The 23,008-nt window shown below is 44.8% G+C and overlaps 1 protein-coding gene across 1 annotated transcript in view; it reads right to left on the reverse strand.

The window, feature by feature from the left end:
- Nucleotides 1-23,008, reverse strand: part of GPC1 (glypican 1) — a 198,576-nt gene that overhangs the window by 94,198 nt on the left and 81,370 nt on the right. The window contains exon 3 of the mRNA XM_035335113.1: nt 6,232-6,390. Within this exon, the coding sequence (XP_035191004.1) occupies nt 6,232-6,390 (159 nt within the window). The remainder of the gene's footprint in view (nt 1-6,231; nt 6,391-23,008) is intronic.

The following is a 23,008-nucleotide window of genomic DNA, read 5'->3' on the forward strand; positions in this document are numbered from 1 at the left end:
GAGTGTAAACTGGTTCAAGAAACAGGCTCCTCTGCTGAGCCATGCAGAAAAACCTCAGCTGTTCACCTCCTGTTTCACTGCGCTGCCCTCCGTTGGGCCATCTGACAAGCCTCTGTGCAATGCTGCCTCAGCCAGCGAGGGCAGCACCCAGCATTCGTCATAAATGCCTGGCTGATGGACTGCTGACGGTGGGAAATCACAGGTTTTCAGAGACTTGTGCATTGATTCGTGAACGGTAAAATAAACTCTGCCCAGAGTTTTTTCTCAAATGACTATGTGGTCATCATTAATTTCTTGCGAAATATGCCTGCAGCATTCAGTATCTCAGAAGAGCAGGTGATTTCTTTTATGTCCTCAAGCAGATGCACATTTCCATGTTTTCTGAGCACTCGTAGGGAGCTTCTTGTGTGTGTGACAAACACAGTGACAGCTGTTGAAACTGAGATGCCTGATCTACCTTTTCTCTTAATCTGACTTCTGCAGGGATGAAGTAGCTCATCTCTTCAGAGTGTGCAAGCCGTTGCAGAAGGCAGCCCGATTCAGTGCCCCGTCCCAGTGCCACTGCCTTTTTTATTTTTTTGTTTTGTTTTTATTAAGGAGAATATTGTGCCTATGCCATCTGTTAAGAAAAGTGCTGCACGTACATCGCGAGATACCCTGCAGCACACAACTGAGACTTGCAGATTAAATGTGAAGAGAAGTAGCTGTAAGGGGAGAGAAAACTCCAGGTGCTGGAGCTGTTACAGGTGAGCCTAAGCGTTTGCCTCCCTGAGGCAGCTACCTGTCAGGAGTAATCTTGCAGAGCCCAGGAATGCACCTTGATAGACGCCGCACCCCATTCCAGGAAACCATAAATACCAACCAAGAGGCTCAGCACCACACATGAAAGCATCTTCTTGATGCGGATCACGATTGCAGGGACTAGCATAAATCCCACCTCATGCTGGGGTTTCCTTAAGGTGGCTCCTTGAGGGGAAACAAGGGAGGGAGCAAATGCAAGTGCTTGCCACCTTCCTCCTAAGGAGGCCTCCAAGGCCCCCCCTATTTGTTCCTCCATCCTTGAGCCACCTGGTGAGCTGGGACCCACTGCCACCTCCCATCTGCCCCGGGACATCCCGGACATCGGCTCTCTCCTGCAGAACTGAGCCCACACACCGAAACCACAGGGGCAGAGCCCTGGCATGGGGAATCGCCACAAAAAAAAAAAAAAAAAAAAAAGCGCATCCCCAGCTAATTAGGGGTTTCTGGGTCAAGAGAAACACATTTGCAGTCCAAATCAAAATGCCTGGCTCAAGGGAGCAGGGAGCAGCCCCAGACTGCCTTTTAGGGACCGAAACCCTATGCACTGTTGGTCAAATAAGTCAGTTCCTCTGACAAAGACATATTTGGTTGAACTTTAAAACAGAAGCCTTTAGAAATCTCTAAAATTTTACCATCAGTATGCAACAGCTTCTAGGACGTTCCCCACCTTGTAACATTTAAAACAACGATTCATTTTCACAAGAAATATGTAACTGTCTAAAACTAACTCTCAAATAATGTTAATTATCTGTACAGTCTGTGTTCCAACATATGCGATTTCCAGCTACCACCCGCCAAAGTTATGGAAGCTTTTACGTGACATCAGCTTTCCAATGGGCAGCTACCTATAAAATGCATAAATTTTCATTTGCAATTGATTGCTACAGCTTAAAAGTCACAATTTGTAAGAGCTACAAATAGTTTTTAGACTGTGCAATGTGGAATAAAAGTAGCCTGTTGATACTTCCTAAAAAAAGGAAACAATTCTGAAAGGACAGATTTGCTGGCTCACAGCTAAAGGTCAGCAGTCACGCAGGGAGTGCTTGCTAAGTGTACCAAAAGATTGGGAAGGAAAGATTGGCACAATATTGCAATACAATTAAAAAGTTACTGAAATGGGGGAAAAGGGAGAAGAGAGAGAGACAGGCATGGATTAGACTCATGATGAGTGAGCTTTCACAAAGACCAGAAAAACAGGCCTGTGCCTTGCTGCTTGCAGGCCCTCTCTGTCACCCCAAGTGCCACTTGCTCCTGCTCTGTTTCTGTCACCCCAGCCTGTGTGGCTGTCCCAGCAGATACGTGCTTTCAGGCTGCACTTGCATCGTGATCTCCTGCACCCAGGGCCATGTCATCAGCCATCACTCCTCCAGCTCTTCCTGTGGTGCAGAGGTCTCTCATGCTGATTTCTAACTGCTTACAGAGGCACAAGTTCCACTGAGAAATGGGAGTTCAGAACTCCCATGACTTTGTGTAACGCTGACATACAGCTGGGTGATACACCAGAAAAAAAGTTAATTTTCCCATGGGAGATCCCCACAGCCTGCCCAGCATTTATAACCCAGTCTTGGCACAATTCATGAAGTCAAAGCACTTCGGTGACTAGCTCCTCTTCTCTAGCCGGCAGAGGGGGCAACATGCAGCTCTCATTCATTTCTTGAAATCATCTACTTGAGCAAAGTTCCTTGTCAAAGTATCTCGTTTTATAATATTGTGCACTGAAAGTTTCCAATCCACTGAGATGATACTAGCTTTAAAACAAGCACATTCTGCGGTTAAAATCTCAGAAGCATTTCTAATGTTGGCAACATCTTTAAAACAGTATTTGATACAGTTCTCAACAGAGACCATCCCAGCTCCCACCAAGACTCCCAATATCGTTATCACCTGTATTATTCACAGCTTGCTTTCAAGGGATGGGCTGTGTACAATTTTCCAGGCAAATAAACTCTGCCTAAAACCCACCTAGCAGCCTCCAGTATCATGGGCTGCTCCTTGTCTGAGCAGGAGACCTGGGATACCACAATTAACAAAGCATCCGCGCACATAATCCTGCTAACGAAGTACCACTACTTGGATCTCTATGTTTGCCCTAGCACTTGCTTAACAAAAGCATATGCTCTCATCACTTGTGGTCTGTGTTTGTGTGTGTGTGTGTGTGTGTGTAGTTTTTATTAATTAAAACCGATCAGTTGTGGAGCAAAACACTAGCTTTTCAACCAAAAAGGTTAACAGCAAGGCAATGACCATAAGCATAGCTCAAATCTGATGCCCCCACATCCAGCTAACTAAACTAAAGCAAAACAACAAATGCTCTGGAAAGGAGATACGCAATACGGTAAGCTGTTAAACTTTAAATTTAGCCCTGCCAGATCCTTGGGAAGGGCATCCCAGAAGCCATGTGTCCTCTGCTATGCAGGGAGAGCAGTCAAACCATAGGATCCTCTTCCACGTGTATCAGTTTTACATACGTCGCTACCTATCATATGTCATCTGTATTTCATATATATATTTTCCCTAAAAGTACTTAGTGTAAGAAAAAGGACAATCCACTTTTGGCCACGAAGTGTCTGTCCCCAAAGCAGCCAGTGAGACCAGAACTCCAGATTATACAATTCCTTGTGATGGGCAAAAACGTGGCTCGGAAAAGAGGCCCTCTGATACCTTAAGAGCTTTGCAGATCACCACCTGCAGGATGAATTATTCTCCAATGCAAAGTGTTGAACAGCAGTATGGAGAATACTACTTCAGAAGCAGATTGCTGTAGCCTTGCTATTTTCTAGCTGAAGCTTCAGGGCAATTTGCAAGTAGGGACTATTGCCATGATCAGCAGTGAGATTACAAAATCAAGATTTGTTGTGATGAATCTGAAGAAGACAGCTCCAGGCCTAAAGTTCAATGTGCCACACCTGCTAGTGGAGAACATATGAATAATCTGACCTCCAGGCTGCAAATACTTTGAGGGAGGGTTGGACATCCCCAGCCTGTGGAGCCCTCTGCTATGTCCTCCTGCAGCCAAACCAAATTGCTAGTATAAAGACAAGCCGTGCATCTGTATCTCTGCAACCTCAAGAGCTGCACTATCCCCTGCAGGGCAAACACAGACATAGGGAAAGTGGAAAGGAAAAACCCTTCCAGAATAAAACAGACAAGCACCTGTGAGAAAGCAATATCACATTATTACCAGATGAAGGGCTATGTGCGAAACAAAGGCAACGAAAGGTCTGTTATTCAAGTAGCCACAGAAACTGCTGATAAGAAAATCCAACAAAACCAGGCATCCAGTGGCAGAAAGACTAGATCTTGTGACATTAAAAAGGTCTTCTATTCGACAACTTCAAATAGTGCTACCTGCAAAAAGTCTTAGTAAGTGTAAGGTTAATCTGGAAAATAGGGTGGTTTCTACTGCAGTGTTTCAGCAGTTGGTATGATTGCACTGCCACATCACCAGAACTACATTAATTTTATACCATCTATACAGTAGCTACAAAAAAAATCCAAACCCAAAAACTGCTTATTATAGGCAAACTTGTGCTTGAAATGCAGACAAAATATGATGAATACTGTTTTTTTAATCTTGTCTTGCATAAATTATAAGCTCTATTGATTGCAAGGATAATAATCAAGCAGAAAAAGGTCTAATGGGAGCAGGAAACATTTTCCTGGCCTTGAGGGCTCAACTGAGGTTATTCCCACTGCAAAACACCAGTGATCAGTGCATTATGGTCTGCTGAAGTACTACTTCGCTTATTGAACGTATGTATTGTTCAATGCTTAAAAAACAAACACACAAAACAAAGACAACACCAAACCCTTGGCTACGTACCACAGAAGTTAACGTTTATTTTTGTAAAATACTAGAAAAAATAAAGAAAACCCTCACATCTAATTGGCTTCTCAACATAAGCATCCTCCCTCTCATATGCTTGTTTTTGCATACTATTACTTTTATTGCTGTTATTATTATTAATCCACCAAACCATCACACTCACATTAAACTGGTCCTTCATTAGCTAATTTCTGCTCAGCAACGTGATCCTCAAAGCTTTCCACCAAGTTTTCTACTCATGTGATACAGGTAAAAGGATGTTCTTTGGAGTGTCTGGGGCAAAAAGCAAAGGCCAGATGTACCAGCCAAAGTCTGCCAAAACAGGCAGAAGAGGGAAAGGTCTGGTGGATGTTCTGCATTAATCTCTGTGAGGGGTTGGATTTCAGAGGTCAGCAAGCGTGCTCAGCAGCAACAGCTACAACAGGGTCCATTCAAGTGCCAGCCTGAGCAAGCAGCATTGTAAGGCTCTTTTGAAAATCTTGGCTGTCGCTTTTTAATGCAGGTGAAAATCAATTAATTTTAAGCTTTTAAAAGAATGCCTTTGCTGTGGTCAACCCTGGCCACACAGTCACAATGCATTTTGCAGAGATGCATTGCCTTTTCTTTCTATTCAGTGCAAAAGCACTTAATCTTGGTTATCAGCTCCCTGAAGGTCAGGTTTATTTCTTTAGATCTATTATGTACTGCTTGAAATTTCCAGTTCCACCTTTCTGGCTATTATAGCTTCTTTCTCCAACTCCTATTCTTTTCACAGTAACTCCATATGATGACTGTTGATAAAGTTAAGACGACCATGATTATAAATGACCGACCTTCTTTAAAATCTGATAATGGATACAGTTTCTGAATCATAGGTCATCTCGATTTTGCCAATAAACCATTTATTTCCAGCGGCCTTCAGACCCTGAGGCTTACTGTGCACTGCAAAATGTTTTCTTTAGGGAACAATAAAAGTAAGAGAGCCATCCTTAGCCTTTGCTTAGCACATTAGGAGGGATACTGTGCTTTGGAGGGCATGTTTGTCCACAACATCTAAAGCGCAATGACCTCTAGGATCTTCACTGCTCTACACCACTTTTGGATATTTGTATGATGCTCAAAGTTATAAGCAACTAATATGAACTCACCTCCTTTTCATTTGCAATCTGTATAGAATGAACAAGAAAAATCCATGCCTTCTTAGATCCTCCCCCTCTACTGAGGACTATACAGTCACCTTTACCATATTCTTCAGACTATACAGCTCAAGGCACAGTGCCAAGTCTTACATCACTACCTCTGATGTTATGCTGCTGTGGTAAGACCTGATTACGCTATGCTTATAGAAGCTGCATCTGTGCCAAGGTACACAATTTGTTGGTATGAGTGCCAGCTAGCCTCCTGCCATGGCTTCACCGAAGTGGAGTTCTTTCTCGAAATGACTTGCTCTCGCAAAGACACAGCCTGAGGTACAATTGCTATTGAAGGTCAACATTTTACACAAACTATTGAACAAGATGCAGAAGAAGAAATATTGAACACGAACCCCTCGCTCTAACAGCACCTGGGAAGCTATGTAGTGACTGGATTCTGAGCAGAAAGTGAACAGATCAGGTGTTACTTACTGTCAAAGCTTCTGTACTGTGCCGTTAGGATCGTCTGCACAGAGCGACCGGCCTCTTTCATCATGGCTTCAAATTCACTTCGGCTTTTGTTTGCAAAGTTCTCCTCCATCTCGCTGGTGCAGCAGGTATAGCCTTGTGGGCAGATTCGTAGGTGCTCCCCTAAAATGAAAAAAAACATAGGTGAATGGCCAGCTCTGGAAAGGGAATGACTTCAACCCAGCTGAACTCAGCATAAAAACATTCCAACTCCCTGGTAACCTGGAGCTGCTTACATGCCTACCCGCTAGTTTGAGCTATGCTTTAATACTTTAGTAGTTGGTCTGAACACAGGTAGAGGTTTTCTCATTGCAGACTGTGAGGGAAGCAAAAGTGAAGGAGATAAAATCCACATGTTAGGCCAGGAAAAGGGAAATGAAAGTAACTCCTTCTCTGTCTGCCCTGGACAGAGCCCAGAAGACATGACAGTTTCTCATAAAATTACACATTAATTGTCCTCGGTAGACTTCACTTCTCTGAGAGCAACTGTTCAAAACTACTTTGCCAAAAAAAAAAACAAACACAAAAAAAAAACACAAAATGAAACAAAAAACAACCTCCCTAACCACTATCCCTATTCTGAGAAGGGATTTCCATAATCAGAGAGATGAGAATAGAAGTTTTCAAAAGACAAAGGTGTGCTGAATACCACTGGAACTTGGTTGACTTATTCCCATCCACACATTTGGAAATCTGTCCATTTACTCTTTTTGATGAAGAATCTTACCTCCCAGAAACAGACAGAATCGCTACACACACAAAAAGTTGCTATGACAAGCACTGAATGAATATATCCCTTGCTATGGAAGAAGGACAGGAAAGGTAAAATGACTCAGATGTTAAATTAAAGAATTCTTCAGTATGGGAGCTCTTCCTGTCCCTCCACAACCTCCTTGTTGTGAAGAAGCAAGCATTTACATAGGCAGAGTCAGCATCATTTTGAAAATAATTGCCTAAGTTCTTATGAGTCCTTACAAACAAAAACAAATCCACATGAAAACACACCCCACGTTTCTCGTCATCCAGCAGTAAGAATTCATTTGAATGAAATCAAACATCACAGTTTTTTTTAAAGAATAAAAACCCCCTTGTTTCAAGCATGCATGGAGATAAACCAGTTACAAAGAAGTTAACGTGCTTAATGTAATTTGATTGCGATTGCCAGTGATTTTGCTGGCAATTTTACAGGACTGCTGTCTTAATGTCAGAGCTGAGCTGAAACATATATTTAAGATCATGTTTTATCTTGTGTGCATTGACAGCTTCAAATCCCGAACCTGCACCGTCCTCCAGTTTCCCATTGAAGTCCCAAGCTATATCCAGCACAGAGCCCTTAGCGAACGGGTGCCTTGAGTTAAAGGGTCTTTAAAATTGGGCATGGGTCCTATCCTTGTCCATGTCATGTAATCAGGGATAGCAGCGGGCCCTGCTAGCTGCCAGCCCTGCAGGGGCAGAGCAGCAGGAAAAGCACCACCTTCACCTGACAGAAGAACATAGTCAAATATGAGCACCATGTCACCCAAGGCTTCCCATACCAAATGAAATTCAAGTTTATAACGCTCGGCCAAGCCTTTCTCTCATGTGTTTCCTTTCAGAAAGCAGATTCTTGCAATTTACTTCCGAGCTCACTTTTCTCAAGCTGCATTTGTACAAGAAAGTTGTTGTGAGGCCCGCTGACATACAACAGACAGGCATGAAAAGGGAGCTGGAATTTTTTGACAAGACACAGCTTTGTTTCCTGTCACAGCAAATTAAAAACTTTCTTTTTGCCCAGCCTCTTCTGTCTGGTTTCTGCTTCCACAGGATTCCTGACGGGGATCGACACTTTATTTCCAGTTGTTTTACTGTGGTACCCATCCTTCCATGCTGCCTATATCGTCTGAGGACAAAGCGAGGCCTTGTCAGTGCCAGGCCACCTGAAAGGCCGCAGGTTCAGCCTAGGCACCACCAACCCTTTATAAATCCCCACGTTTTGGTAAGCCAAAATAAAATGGTAGAAACCCAATGCCTGGGGAGCCCCCTTTCTCCTGACCCACTGCCAGCATGCGGGGGCTCAGCCTTGCCAGGGCCTCCTGCCCCTCTCCCCTCAAGCCACAGCCAGTTTGGGCAGGGGGACAGGGCACCCAGACAAGGTGGCTGCCAAGTCTGAAGCTGTGGAGAGCAAACATTGGACTCCAGAAACAAAACAGAGGGAGAAAACGTCCATGGGGCCTGCCTGGGAGGAGGAGGGGGAGAAAGGTGCCCTGGGGGGAAGAGCCCCGTGCTGAGCCCAAGTTCCCCACCACCAAAGGGGAGCAGCACAAGTCTGAGGTGTGCTAATTAAAACGTGACATGACCAGACAGAAACCTCCACGCTCCCAGCCCGTTCTGAAGCGCAGGGTGTGTCTCAGCAAAATGGCATTGGTCCAACGCGTCTTTGTTAACAGAGCATCAGATAACCTGCAGCCACTAGATAGCAAAGAACTGGAGGGGAAAAAAGGGAAAAGAAAGAGAGAAGTAACTAAAATTGCCTAATTTTACACAGCTTTGGGAACGGAATAGATTTTTTTCAAAATGCTTAAATTCCAAGCAGTCTCAATTACTTTTGATGCAACATTTATTTTAGCTTTCTACAGGCGTTCATATGGTACTCAGCACCACAGCATTTTATCTCAGTGGGAAGCAAAGTTTTCATCATTTGTCTTTCTATTTCAAACGTGGTGTGTACAAAACACAGTCTTACAGTACTACGAGAATGCTTCACTTGCTTTGCTTTTCAACCTGACCCACCCTGGAAACACTTACTATTATTATTTCAACTTCTTTTTATTGATTTCAAAATAAACATACGCTAGGCCATACTTTTGCTTTCCCTATATATCAAAGTTCATTTGTTTGCTAACTTGCCATTATGTCACTGCCAAAGCTATGCTATCAATACCTCTGGGTTCACTTGGCTGGAGATTATCTGCAGATATCTACGGAGACTTAGAGGTGTTTACAAGGAGTAAATCTGCAAGACACAGCGTGCTTTCCTCTCCGTTGCTGTGTCAGAGAAATTTGCCGTTGTCTGCAGCTGACACACTGCAAACCACTTGCTTCATAGCGCATGCTCCCAGCCCAGGAAGAGCTTTGCAGAAAACAAGTGAGCATGACAGAAGCCAAACTGGCAGTGAACAGAGGCTGGTCCAAGTCCCCTTGAAGATGATGGATATACTGCCCATGACTCAGACCAACTTGGTGAGGCCCAACGGGAATTACGCTGTTCCATGAGAGCCTGTAACTCCAAACCAACCTTCTCTGGCCAGTCTTTGAACTGGAGCAGCCGTGCAGGCTGGGCAGCGTGGCACAGAGGCACCCGGTGCATCTTGGGTGGCTCGGGTAGCACCAGCTCCGCGCTGCCTTACACGCTCCAGATTTCAGGCACGAATCTGTAAGTATGAGAAGCTGCACTTTGGGCTACTCAGCTTTCCCTCACAAAGCTATCAGCTTACCCAAACCTTAGCAGCCAAAAATGTGCGGTTCAGAAAGTGGCCTGTGTCCTGCTCTCCCACAAACATGGCAAGAGGCTGCTGAAGCTGGGAGGGGACGTAACCCACAGACTGCACTGTCTCCTGGAAATGGAGACAGGGCAGAGCATGCATGAAAACAGCATCAAACAAATATCTTGCTTATAATTAACTGCCCTGGAGTGGAAAGGAAGAGACAGGAGGCTGATGACAAGAAAATATCACACTGCCTGGTTACAGGCTTGGATTGTCCTTCAGATACCCTCTCAGCCAGCTGGGTTAACAGATCGTTTTGTCTATCAAATTCATTACTGTGTTTGAGAGTGCTGACTATTAAATCACTTCACCACTCCTTCCTCAGGGACAGAACCGGGTGCTTTGCGCAGGGCCCCCAGGAAGAGCCAGGATGGGCAGGAAGGAGTGGGTTCAGCACCCCACTTCTCCCCAGGCCCTGGGGCAGCCGCAGCCCTGCAGCCCATGGGGGAGAGAAGGGAAGGCCAAGGAGTTTACCACGCAATGCTGAGAGCAGAGTCCTCAGCTCCCTTCAGCCATGTAAACAGTGCTATTTCTATCCTACATGACGTAGGAGATTGAATTCATCACAGTGCTTGCAGAAGGTTTGAGGTTATTTGGATGTGTTAGAGTATCTAAATGCAAATTATTACAAAATTAAACTCTGGGAAGAATAATTTATTTCAGGCTGTGATAAATCTATCACGAGTCTTCCCACCTATTTGTAACACTCATCCCATTCATTTTCCAAACTGCTCCAGAAACTTGTCTCATGCTCCTAATCCAAATCTCACCCCCGAGAGCTCCCTTGGCACCTCCTGCCCAAACCCCCTCCTCAGGGTGGGCAGGTCTCAGACAACCAGGCTTGCTGAAATCCCACGCTGCATGCAGGAGACCCCTCCTGCACGCAGCACAGGGAAGCCAGGACAGTCCCGGGGCTAGGTGCAGCCAGGGAAGCGCAAAGAGAGCACACGGTGAGCTCCGCTCCGCTCCTGCTGTCCCTGGTAGGCACTGGGCTCAGTGGTATTCTCCCTCTGCTCCCCTAAATCCCATCCAGGCCAATGAGCATCAGAGGCAGGAGCACAGTGTAGTTCAGATCATGCCTTTTTAAATTTTATTTATTTATTTATTTATTTTTTAACATGTCATAGTACCTGCGAAAGATGCAGAATGAGCCTGGAGGTGGTACAGATGTTAAAAACACCTTGCAAAGAGGTAGTGCAACGAAAGTACATCCCCTTCCTCATACCTCTCAGCTTTTCCTATTTCAGGTGCTCCTGTCCTCATCTCTCTTGAAATACTTTTACTTCATATACTTTAAGGGGAACATGATTCCCAGAGTGATTTAGAGCATGCTGATTAGTACCTGACAGCATGGCCTTTAACACTGGTAGCGCAGCGCTGCCTGGAAACTAGGCTTGTCACAGGTAACTCCTGCAGAAAACAAGCGTACCCAAAAAACGTGACCCTGTGGCTGACCCTCCTAGGACAAGCTCTCTATGCACGTTTCATTCCAGATGCACCAGCTGGCAAGCCTCTTCCTAACACCATTGCCCGTAACATCTGTGTAAGCTGGTGGGAGATACAGCCGGTCTCTCGCAGTAGCTGCTGGCTCCAGACTGAACTGAAAGCCACGCTGCTCTGTTAAGGGGAGTGCAACTCAGGAGGTTTCACATATTGCAAAGGCTGGTGTCAGCTAAGCGCTGGGCAGCCAGCTTCTTTGATTTGCAGTTAGCTGTTGGCAAAGTGTGCTATCTTCTATTTTCAGGTTATGTATTAAGAGTATCAGCCTGTTTGGCTTTGCTTTGCACGTAACACCAGGGGAGGCATAGCAGGCCTGAATATTAAGTATTGTGTGGCAAAATTTCAAGCTTTGATCGAACTGCACCAAGCTATGCTCTTAGCAATACCCATGGGCAAGGATGCACCTGGGGGCTGGCAGGGGCTGGCCAAGAAACAGGACAAAGAACACAGGTTAGCGAATATGGGAGCCAACGCCGTGAGGGGCAGCTTTGGCTTATGGCTGGGGGAGAGGAGAGCCAGAGAGCAGCTGTCTGCTTCTCCAGCACCCAGCAGGAACTCCTCACAGACTTCAGCACGTAGCAGGACCTGGGTTAACCTCAGCCAGCCCAAGGCTGCCTTGGAGCAGTGGCACAGCTCACGGGCCGAGGACTGTGGGGCAAGGCAGGTGCTGCCCTGCCTCCTTTGCCCACGCTGGCCTCCCCACGTGCGGGTATTTGGCTCTATCGCAGCTGATCCCTATTTCCCTGTGCTGCTGCTGAGGGAGCAGCTGGGTGTCTCAAGGGACTGACAACAAAGGCATGGAGTCTTTTCAAGCTGCACACCACAGGTCTGAATTTGTCCTGTGTCAGCAGCTTTTATAATGCCTTACCATCTGATGGCTGATCAAATGGCTTGTGCTATCTGAGATGAACTAATGTTTTCATTCCAGATAAAGAAAACAAGCACTGTGTTCCACATCAGTGATAAAAACTGCAAACTGGAAAAAAAAAAAAAAAAAAAGAGCTAGAGAATATGCTGCTTCTGTTTAAGCAATGCACACATCTAAGACGAGACATCAGCAAACACTGAATGCTTGTTCACACAGCTCATCATTCAGACCAGGATTATACCAACAAAAGTGAAAATCCAAGGGCAGATAATCCATGAGATTTGCTTGTTCCACTCCTTACCTTTTTACTCCTACTGAGATTTAATAAACTATCAAAACACTGTTAACCAAATAAGACAACTTAATCTGGCGGCTGGGTGGATTTGGCTCTGGCCCAGGGCAGCACTGCCCTGTAATTGCATTACAGTGAAACCCAGACAGCAAAACCCTGACACAGGGAAGAGAGACAGGTATTTCTGAGAAAGACCACCACTGGCATCCTCAGGGCACAAAACCAAAAACGGGTACCAGGCTTTGGGGCTGCCCCGTCTCCTGCAGACCACAGCCCTCCACACCAGGAGCTCTTGGGGAGCCAGCTGGGAGAGTGCAGGTAGGGCTCAATGGGAATTTCCTCCTATTTGCTCTGTTCTTGTATTGAAACACTTCAGACTCCAAGCTGTCAGCTCAGTGTCATGCTCACACATGGGAAATGTGGTATCAATTTGTTTAAACCTAGACCCTGATGTCAGAAGAATTTATAAAGCAGGCAAACACGGGGAAAAAAAGTTAATTAACAGAGGAGAAAAAGCCACCTTCATGTCCTAGAAAAAATATTAAGTACAAAGGAGATAAGAGAGCCTTCAGAAATGACAGTCTGACAATCCTAATGTCATCTGTGTACGTCTCTGTGGCAAACTGCCCAAAGGAAGGGAAAAGAGAAAATGTCACAAATGCTGACAACGGACTTGATTCTTAGTGAAAAGCTCTGCATGAAAGCACTTTACCCACTCACTGCTCCTTTGGGTTTTGGGAGTACCTGTCCAAATGAACACACCACTCCAGAATACCCCTTCCCATCAACTTCCCCCCCAGTTCCTCACTGCTGGATCTGCCCTTAGCCACAGGGGCCTGACTCTCCCTCTGACTCTGAGCTGTGCATACACAGCAGAAATCAGTGCAGGGTGCAGTGATCCAAGCCTGTGTTTAAGGACAAAGCAGGAAACGCTTTATAATTTGCAGTAGAAAATATCTTTTTCAGCGGTTTGAGGAAGGAATGAAGGAATGCTTTATGGCCAAATCTGCACGTACCATGAGCGAGGTAACCACTATTTCACAGCACTGCCTGAACACACCAAGACCTAGTGCTCCCGAGATCTTCTCCCAGACACTGGACTCACTGGCAGGGAGCTGCCAAGCAATTCCCTGCTCCAGGAGAAGTGATCCGACATGAAAGGCTTCATAAGGGAGCCATGTCATGGTCTACAATTAGCACCCTCCAAATATATCAGTCTTGGAAGAAACCTTCAGTTCAGGCTAGAAAAGATGCAAGGATCACGGAGGAACGCACAGGGAGTTGACTGTTACGCTCTTTCCCTTGCTCTGAAAAGCAGAAAACTCTTTAAAAAGAGCCTCAGACAAGGGAAGAATTATCTTGTCTCTTCACATAACACTTGTGGGGATGTATTGAAGCTGTGTGTCATAATTCATCACTATCAACCTCTTTCAAAGTTGTCCTGAGCACATCAGCTTCTCGCCAGATGTTTTCATTTATTTTTTTATTTTTCTTCTTGAAACAAAGAGTCCTTTTATCCTCAGTTCCTTGCAAACTAAAATAAGATCAAACTGGAAACCTATCACTTATTGGATGCAGTTTCATTTTTAACTACATAAATACGTTAGCACATAAGGGGCAAAGCAATTCATTAACCAATCTTCTTCAATTTCTTCTCAGAAAAAATTCTACTAGTTTTTTTCCATCAGTCTGGAAAAGGAAATCTTGGTACTAAACTAAGAGTAAAGATGCAGTCCCCACTAAGAGGTTTAAGAGGCGATAGGGTGATGGCTTTTCATTCATTCTTGAGTAACAAAAACCAAACCAAAGAAACACGTAGCAGCAACCACTTCAAGGCAATTATTCGTATAACCCATGACTTGGGTTTGGTGCAAAAAGAAAGGTTTCTCCAGCCCCTTGCTGAAGCCCTGCAAGGGAAATGGTAACACTGCACTTTGGGATAAAGAGGTAGAAGGGCTTTAGCAAGGCTACAGGACTGTTGCTCAAGAACAATGAGTGCTTGTGGCCAGTGGCCAGTCCCAGTCATTTAACTGGAAAAAAACAAGAGCATCTGGACTCATCTTGTGTACAGGAGTTACCACTTAGGGAACACTTCCTTTTACTCACAGCAAAGCTACTCAAGCAGTAGATACTGGTGCAAAGACGATGACAGTCACTTTCCTGGGCTTCAGGCACGTGCCAAGCACCCAGCTCCTGCAAGGCACCCCTATTTCTCAGCCTGTCACCCCACAGGGTGCTGCGATGGGATGCTCCCAGCAGAGGAGGATGAAGGCAGGACAGGACACCCAACAGATGGCTGCCCCGGTGAGGACCAGGCACTGCCTCCCTCTTGCCCAGCATCACCAGGGCTGCAGGGCTGGCTCGTTCTCTCCCTGCAGGAGAACACACATGTCCAAGAAGGATCTTCTCTTCCAGCAGCACAGATCTCCCAAAGGAAAATAAACATAACTAAAAAACCCAACCGCTCTGTCTGCTGGTAAGAGTGCAAATGACTCCTGAGCATGCAAAAAAACATGGTCTTTAAATAGTTACTAAAGAAATGAAGCTATTGGATCAGAATCTGATTTTAAAAGTTTGCAAAAATAAAATGCCTATGCTTAAAAATTAAAGAAATTACATTTAATGACAGTCATTAATCTTGAATTCCATAAATGTGTATTCTTAATTTTGAAAGTATAAAGATGCACGTAATTAATTGTCTGAATGCCATGAATTCAAGATCATCCTTTTCAGATCTCTGCAAAAATTTAAGAGACTTTTCCTATGCAAATTTGTTGGTTTATACTGTAAATGAGGAGTGATTATACCTCTTCTAAAATTGTTTGCTCTGTGTGTTGGCAGGGATGTAGGAAGGGGGGGGCAAGGATGGGGGGGCAAGTTCTGGGTGCAGTGGGCTTTTTCCCTTTTACAACTCAAAGCTTTTGTCAGCTCCAGAAACGCTCCATTTCCCCTTAGCTATTGCTTTGCTTTGTTTGCGAATGTTTTGGCAGGCAGCAAAACTGCAGAGCTCTTTCCTACAATTTAAGCCACCATGAAAGGAAATGGAAAGTATAGGGTCATCTTGTGGGAACATGAATTGCAGACTTCCAGTTGGACCAGACTCATGCAGCTGATGCAGAACGTAGAGAAACAAGTACCGTGATCAAGGCCAGGGGCAAAAGCCTCCGGCCACTGCATGCAGGAGATCTGCACCAGTAGGAATTCTGCTGCCTTTCACCCCGGCTCGCAGAAGCACGTCGGTGAAACACGTGCCATCGTTGTTCTATTTATGCCTCCATCTGATCTGCTGAACTGCCAAGCAGATTACAGAAAGCTGTCTATAAACCCAAAGGTGGTTTCTGCTCTTAAAACTAATCCTGGGTGATAAGGAGACGCAGGCCCTGCTCTAGCCACACCACCACTATTTTGTGAGTCCCTTTCCACAACAGTCAAACATCACCTTTCACCTCTACGTGGTAACTCGGAGGACCAGGCTTAACCTGGCTCAGCATTAAAACTCCAACGCACTGCCCGATCTTGACGTGGCTCACAGCACATATGCCTAAAATTTTACCAGAGAAATTTATTTTAGGCAACTTCTGTTTGAAAACTTAATGGAAGTGTAGTTGTTCTCCCCAGAGCGTAAGGAACAGATGACTAAGAAATGTTGCCAGTATCTGTCTTTCAGCGAGATTAGTGTTGGGTTTGTGTGGTATCCTATTTATAACTTTGACAAACAGCTCACCCAATCATTTCATACTTAATCATAGCTGTCTGCCCAGCTCCCTCCAGAGAAATGCTTTTCAAGAAGTATCTGCCAACATCATACGAACAAAAGGAAGCAAACCACAGTTAAAAAAATCTTGCTCCCCAAACCAGCACACAGCAAAAGCTCACAAACTATATAGAAACCAGGTCTTGGGAAGTTACAAGGCATAATTACAGCGTCATTATTCATGGTGCTGCACAGCTATAGTTAGTCAGTGTTTCCACTGTAAACCCCTATTTTCATAGAGGTTTGCAGCTCAGCTGCAAGAAATTAGTCTATGATGAAATCTGGCAGTAGAAATTCTAGATCATGGATTATTTTTTTTAAAACTATTTAAAAATGTTTTTCCCATTTTTCAATTCCTCTCGTATTCCTGGGGCTGTAGCAGTAGTAAAAGAAACAGAAAAATGCTTCTTTTTGATGTCTGGTTTCTCTGCATGTCTCTGTGTGGTTAATGGGACCAAAATGGAAATTTAGCTGGGATCTCCAACTACAGAAGTCTTAAAAATTTGAAGTTATTATTCCCACAATTACAACTCAATTTTCCTTTGGACATGTTTCTAAGTATTACTATCTAAGGTGCTGATTGCTGTGCATTAAGGTGCCTCTACTTTCAGAGTAAACCCTGCATATTCACATAGTGCCAAAGACGGGTTTACTCTTCATGGGATAGAGTTGTTGATTTCTTTACATTCTTTTACATCCTTCTTTGAAACAACATTTTCCAGGGTTTATAAAAGATTACTTTCTGCTGGACCCGCCCCTAAGCCCTACATTCCCCCAGCTGCTGCCTCCGCACCCGCCTGGCTCTTCCCTTAGGGCTCACGTTTTGAAATGTGCACTGGCATGGCTGGGGCTGCTGAAGAGGAAACAAGACAAAGGGAAAGGAGAAATACTTTGATAGGACATTTCATCCCAAGCAATATTAAATAGAGACTTTAATGACATTTTTCAACCATTCATGAGAAATTTACTGCTGTTTGCATGCCTAAGAACATCAGCAAAATGCATTTGTTCTTCTCCAACTAGCTCTGGGTGAAGCCTCGTGGAGATTGAGCACCCCCAGCTACGAAAGAGCTTTACTTTCACACACACGAACCATGCTCTATAGCAAGGTGCAGCAGTCTCCGGACCCTATGCCTGGCTGTTGCTGTGTGCCACAAGCAGCGCACATCAGAAGGAAGCAGCTTCGAGGGCAATCCCAGCTCAGAGGGGTGGAACAGTTACCCGGCTTGGAAAAAACAAAACAAACAAAACAAAACAAAAAAAAACAACAGCGTAAAATTGTGAGCTTGAAGACATACAAGACTCAGTCTGGAACTGCATTAATGTGAATATGCTGAGTATTCATACTGAAATCTTTGGTACACAGGTTTTTAAAAACCTGTAATTTGTCCACACAATTTTCCAGTGAAACAGATGTCATTCTGAAATACCACATTTCAAACTCTGTGCTCCTGGACCTTCATGCTGGCATAGAGGAAACTTATCCACCTCTGAGGTCTGAACACCTCACAGCACTCTTGCTTTCCTTGGAGATCCCTATGCTGGCACTGAGCCTCCTTCCCCTCAGCCAGCCAGAAGTGACAAAGATGAGAGTGCCTGAAAGGCACTGTGTAGCTGCCACCAGCGCACTCCGCAGCCCCAATGTACTTTTCAGAGGACTAGAACCAGGCCTCTCAATGCTATCCAATCATTTCTGATTGGGACTGAACGTACTTACCTATAACACAAATTTTAGCAACCACCCCTATTTATGTTGCAGTGAGGATCTGGACTACTGCCGTATCTTAAAAAGCACAAGGCAAAATTCCCAACTACGCTTGAAACTGCTTTTCAAAGTGGTAGTTAGGAATTCAGAGGCAAATGAACTCAGTAAGATTGCTCATGTACCTTCAATCATTTACAGGAATGTTAGCAAGACCTTGGTTTCAGAGGGCTGGATCACACTTCCCACTGCAACCATTATTATCCTGACATAACATGTTCTCAGAGTAACAGATGATAACGATGCTTTAACTAGTCTCCACAGAGAATAGTTATGATTAGGGAGTATCTTAGAGAAACTGTCATTCATTAAGTACTCTGCTAAATGCATAAAGATGGGTAAAAGAAAAGCTCTGCAATTTCAGGCATTTAAAACTTGAAAAAGGTCCCTTCTTCACGTTGTGGTTATTGGGTCTTTTTCACTTGAGTGTCACCAAGGAATGGCAGATTCAGTTAAAATATAAACCGCACAATTTTTTTTCCTCTTTTCCCCAGAACGCAAGCTTTCAGTATTCAGCATCCACCTTAAAAGACTTTACGGGCCAGTCAGTAAAAGATAGCACTTTTAAAACATGAATAATGAAAAAAAAAAAAAAAAAAAAAGCACGAAAACATGAATTTACCTCTCCCAGTACTATATATCCAAGTAGCTATGTTACTTCCATTTGAGAAAATCTGCAGCATTTCAAAGTGTATTTCATATGCCACGTCCCAGGTACTTAACTAGCCTGAAATCCAGGATCCCAGTAAAAGTGGCAAATGCTCCCTTCTGATCCTCTGTTTTAGGAGCTCACAGGTATGTTTTTTTCTTGAATGATCACCAGATTTTTCTTTCTTGTCCTAGCAAGAAAGAAGGGACCATCCCTAGGATTCCAAAAGCAGTTTTGTCAAGTCTGCAAATTAACTCCACTTCCAGATTCAGCTAGGCCAGTTAGAAACGTCCTTGGCATTCTTCAAGAGGCAATCCGCCATCTCCACATGTTCACCAGTCTGGTAACTATTAACACTGATCTAATTCATGAACGTAATTCAAAAGCACCTTTTCTTTTTGTAAGGTCCTAGAAGAAATGTACCACCAGTCTGACCAGTCAGTAAATGACACTACAACTACCACCACAATCAATACGTTTTCCAGCACTGCCCTGCCATATTCTTTCCCTGCATACCTCCCAGCTTATTCCTAAGCTGCTGATAGAAAACCAAGTATTCACAGACAAGCAAAGGCTCCCAGAGCAAATGGATGCACTCTGCAGAGCAATCATACTTGTGTGCAGGTTGCTTGCCTCCCACCAGTTAGCTACGTGGCCTTTACTGACCAGCTGCATAGCGAACTGGAGAGGATTTGCTTCTCTGAGCACCCATGGAAGGAACTGCTACACAGTTCTCTTGGTTTAGGTGTTTATAAGCAAGTCCTGTTCCAGTCTTCAGGCTTCCCCAGAGTACTGCTACGGGACTGTTCCCCACCCACCATATGTGCTCACACAGCTTGAATGCCAGTCACAGTGAGCCGCAGTGAACCTAGACGGGAGAAAATCCAAGTGGAAATCTCATGGGAACAGGTGCTGTCACTGGGGATGCTGAGAAACAGGCTGGGCAAACAGCTCTCTCTATATTCTACTGATCAGCTCTGTATTTGCTGCGTTCGCTGAGATCACATGGTCTCAGAGGACTTTTTCATCCTCCATTTCCCAAGGTGTTATGACCTGTCCATCTCCCTGGCTGTGGTGACAGGCAATAGTAGAGAACATAAGGGAGGCTCTTGCAGCTTGTCTGTGAATGCAGACAACAGATCCATCGGGCTGGGACAGCAACAGTCAAGCATACTTAGGCAGCATTAGAAATAAAAGGGAGCAGCAAGATCTGCACCTTTATTTGCATCCTCATTGCCTGTGACAGATGAAAACCCCTTCATTAATTCACTTCACACACCATTTTTGATCCTCGTGAAATCCTAACCATCAGCAGAGCACATTCCTCCTGTTCCTGCAGAGAGCCCCTGGGACGTGTGATGTGCACCACCTGGCCTTGCTCAAGCAGGAAAATAGCAGCGGACACCCCTGCAGGCTGCAGGATAAGCCCCTTCCCTCTCTGCATACGACTGGCGCCCTGAGCTTCCTCAGTGCTTCCTCTTCCCCTACCAACAACTAGCTCTTCCCTCCACACTCTAACTTTTGCCTTCACCTTAATGAGATGTTTATTAGGGTGCACAAATAACAAAACCCACGCTTTGATCGGTGCTCGCCTCAAGCCGACAGACACGCTGAACTGCTGACTTCTGAGGCAACAGCTGACATGGGAAACAAACAGGAATGGATCAGATCTACTTGCAGAGGAGCTGCTGTTAAAAATCCAGTGCCTTTCCAACATGATGCAAAGCACTAGCTGTAACTTCACGTTTTTGCCCACCCAGCACCTGAAGCTGCTTCCTTTAGAGTCGATGGCATAACTCCTGTTGACTTCAAAGGCCCTCGGTGCTTTCAACTCTTTTGTGCCCCACCTATGTGTTTAACAGCATGTTGGTCAAACTGGGAAGAGCTTTCATATCCATCAACCCTTTTCTGAACAGCAGAGAGAGGTTCCCCAAAACACAGGGAAAGCCTTTTGCTCAATTATTTTTATCACTACCACTACACAACAATTCGTCCTGATGTCAGGAGCTTGAACAAAGTGCCACGTTTCAGAAGGGAAGCATGCTGCAAATAAGATTCTCTATAAATGCTCTTGGCCAAAACCAACATTTCCTCCAAGACAGACTTTGCATTCTCTGCCCTAAGCAGCTAGCTTGTTCCTAGCTATGGCCCTTTAGACTCTGCAATGAAAGGAACTGGGAAAGACGAGCTTCCTTTACAAGTCCTGAATGTATTTTGATTTCATACTTTTGCTTGCCAAAAGGGCCTTCTAGATGGATTTTAGATTATTTTTTTTCAGTCTGAAACTTGATGGTTAAATAAAGGAATGCAAGGCTCACAAGAACAAGTCAACATACTTCCTCAGGCAGTTTAAAGCTACCAAGATTTCACGTGAAAGCTGAACAAGACAACAGTTTTGGGACAGGAAAATGATCCCAAAGCCTTATCAATAACACTGGCACTTTTCAATGTGTCCCTTTTTCACACTGTTCCCTTTAACTCCTAGTAAAGTCCACTTTCACTGCTGATTTGTATTCAGAGAAGCCATACAGAGTAGCCTGCAATGCAGCACAAGCACTGTATTTTTCAGGACTGATGTCATTTTGGAATACCCTACTCCCCCTCTGCTGCTGCCCAGATGCATCATCATAACAACAACAAAAGTCTATTCTAGTTCTGATGGATCTCTGTTGCCTTTGGAAAACACTCTCTACCATGCTCACACATTCTCTTAACTAAACGGAGAGTGGAAAAGCTGTTCATGTAAACCTTTTCTCTACAACCCCAATATATCAGCAAGTACCAGGCCAGGACACTCCTGAGCACAACAAGCAGATACAAACCAAGGACTAAGTACAAAGACCACTTGCCTATTCATTTTCTGTGACATTGATCCTGGCTCCCCTCTCCATACCCTTCAGGTTATTTATTTTCTTAGCTCCCTCTGAACAAACCCTCACTGCTCATGGCAGTGGGTCACGGCTCCCTTTCCAGCAGGACTCCTCTCCCTGCTCAGCTGCAGGGGGCTGAGAGCAGATGCCAGCAGGGAAGCTTTGCTTTAACATGAAATTAACGCACAGTGATCCTGTGGTTCAGGATTTTACAGGAGGGCACCCCAGAAGATCACAGCCCTTGTGGCTTCACCACCTGAGACCTTCCTAGTTTACTGCTGGGAAACTTCTGCATTACAGCAACCTGTGCCATTCAGTCAACCTTTCCACTTCTTGGCAGTCTGTCTATCTCTTGCATCTCTTGTCCATCTCTCTTCCTCCACTTTCACCCATTCAAGCTTCTTTGTTAATCATCTGTCCCTTTTTGCTTGCCTCATAAATAAGGAACTGGACAAAGGCACACCAGCAATTTCTATTACCTGAATGCAACACTGAAGTCATTTGCTTACTAGGATGAAGTAAAACCCATCAGCTGCACTGCTATGAATTCATTGTCTCTGCATGGAAGAATGGGCAACCCTGCAGTGCTTCCTTCTAAGAGGAAACAAGCTTCCCGTAGGAAAGCTTTCAGCATCTCAGAAAAGAAACATTTAATGCAATGGGCTTGCTGAAAGTGCATGTTGCACTGAGGTTTCCAGTCAAGAGATTTGTAACAGTAAACTGTGCTTATCTTCACCAAATAAAAGGCAACTCAAAGGCTCCACTTCCCTACTTTGAGCTACAGACCTAAGATGTAGTGGTGCTGTGCATCCTTAGCCCTTGGCAGGCTCGAGGAAGCCCAGAAAGTGAACTTCTGCCAGCTGGCACCGCACCCGCAGACCATCCACCTCAGGTGAGAGGCATGGTGCTGGTTAAGGACTTTGACACCATATCCATTTTGGATGTGAACAGCAAATTGACTGGTAAAGATAGCCATGGGCCAGGAGGAGAGAAAAGAAAAAAAATAACCACATCCCCATCACCACATTCCCCACGGAAAACTGCCATGGTGTTAGGGGTCGCATCAGCACAGCCACCCATCCACAGGCAATGCAATTGTGCACAGACACACACCCGTGCCATCGTCTTGTGCAGTGATTCCTCCTCCCCTGGAGAAGCAGCTGGAGAACCCAGTAGGAACAAACCCAATAATTCCCATCTGAATGTCCAGTCTGCTTATACGGAGTGGAGAAGCTGGAGTACGCACAATCCGCAGCACTCTTGACATAGTGAGCAATAAGTCTTTCCATAATCTGAGTGAAAATATCACTTCCCCAAGGAATAGGGTATTAATTACAAGCCTACACAGTTTTAGCAAAGCCTGCAATGTTTATTTTGATCCTCACCACCACACACATACGAACAGCAACACCACCTTTCCTTGGAAGCATTAGACATGACAAACCTTGTTTAAGAAAACGGATTTTGCCAGCAGGCCATCAGAAAAGTAAGAAATAACCTGTCTACACTACAGGCCATAATT

This window comes from Oxyura jamaicensis, chromosome 9, assembly GCF_011077185.1.
Source record: "Oxyura jamaicensis isolate SHBP4307 breed ruddy duck chromosome 9, BPBGC_Ojam_1.0, whole genome shotgun sequence".
Lineage (NCBI taxonomy): Eukaryota > Metazoa > Chordata > Aves > Anseriformes > Anatidae > Oxyura > Oxyura jamaicensis.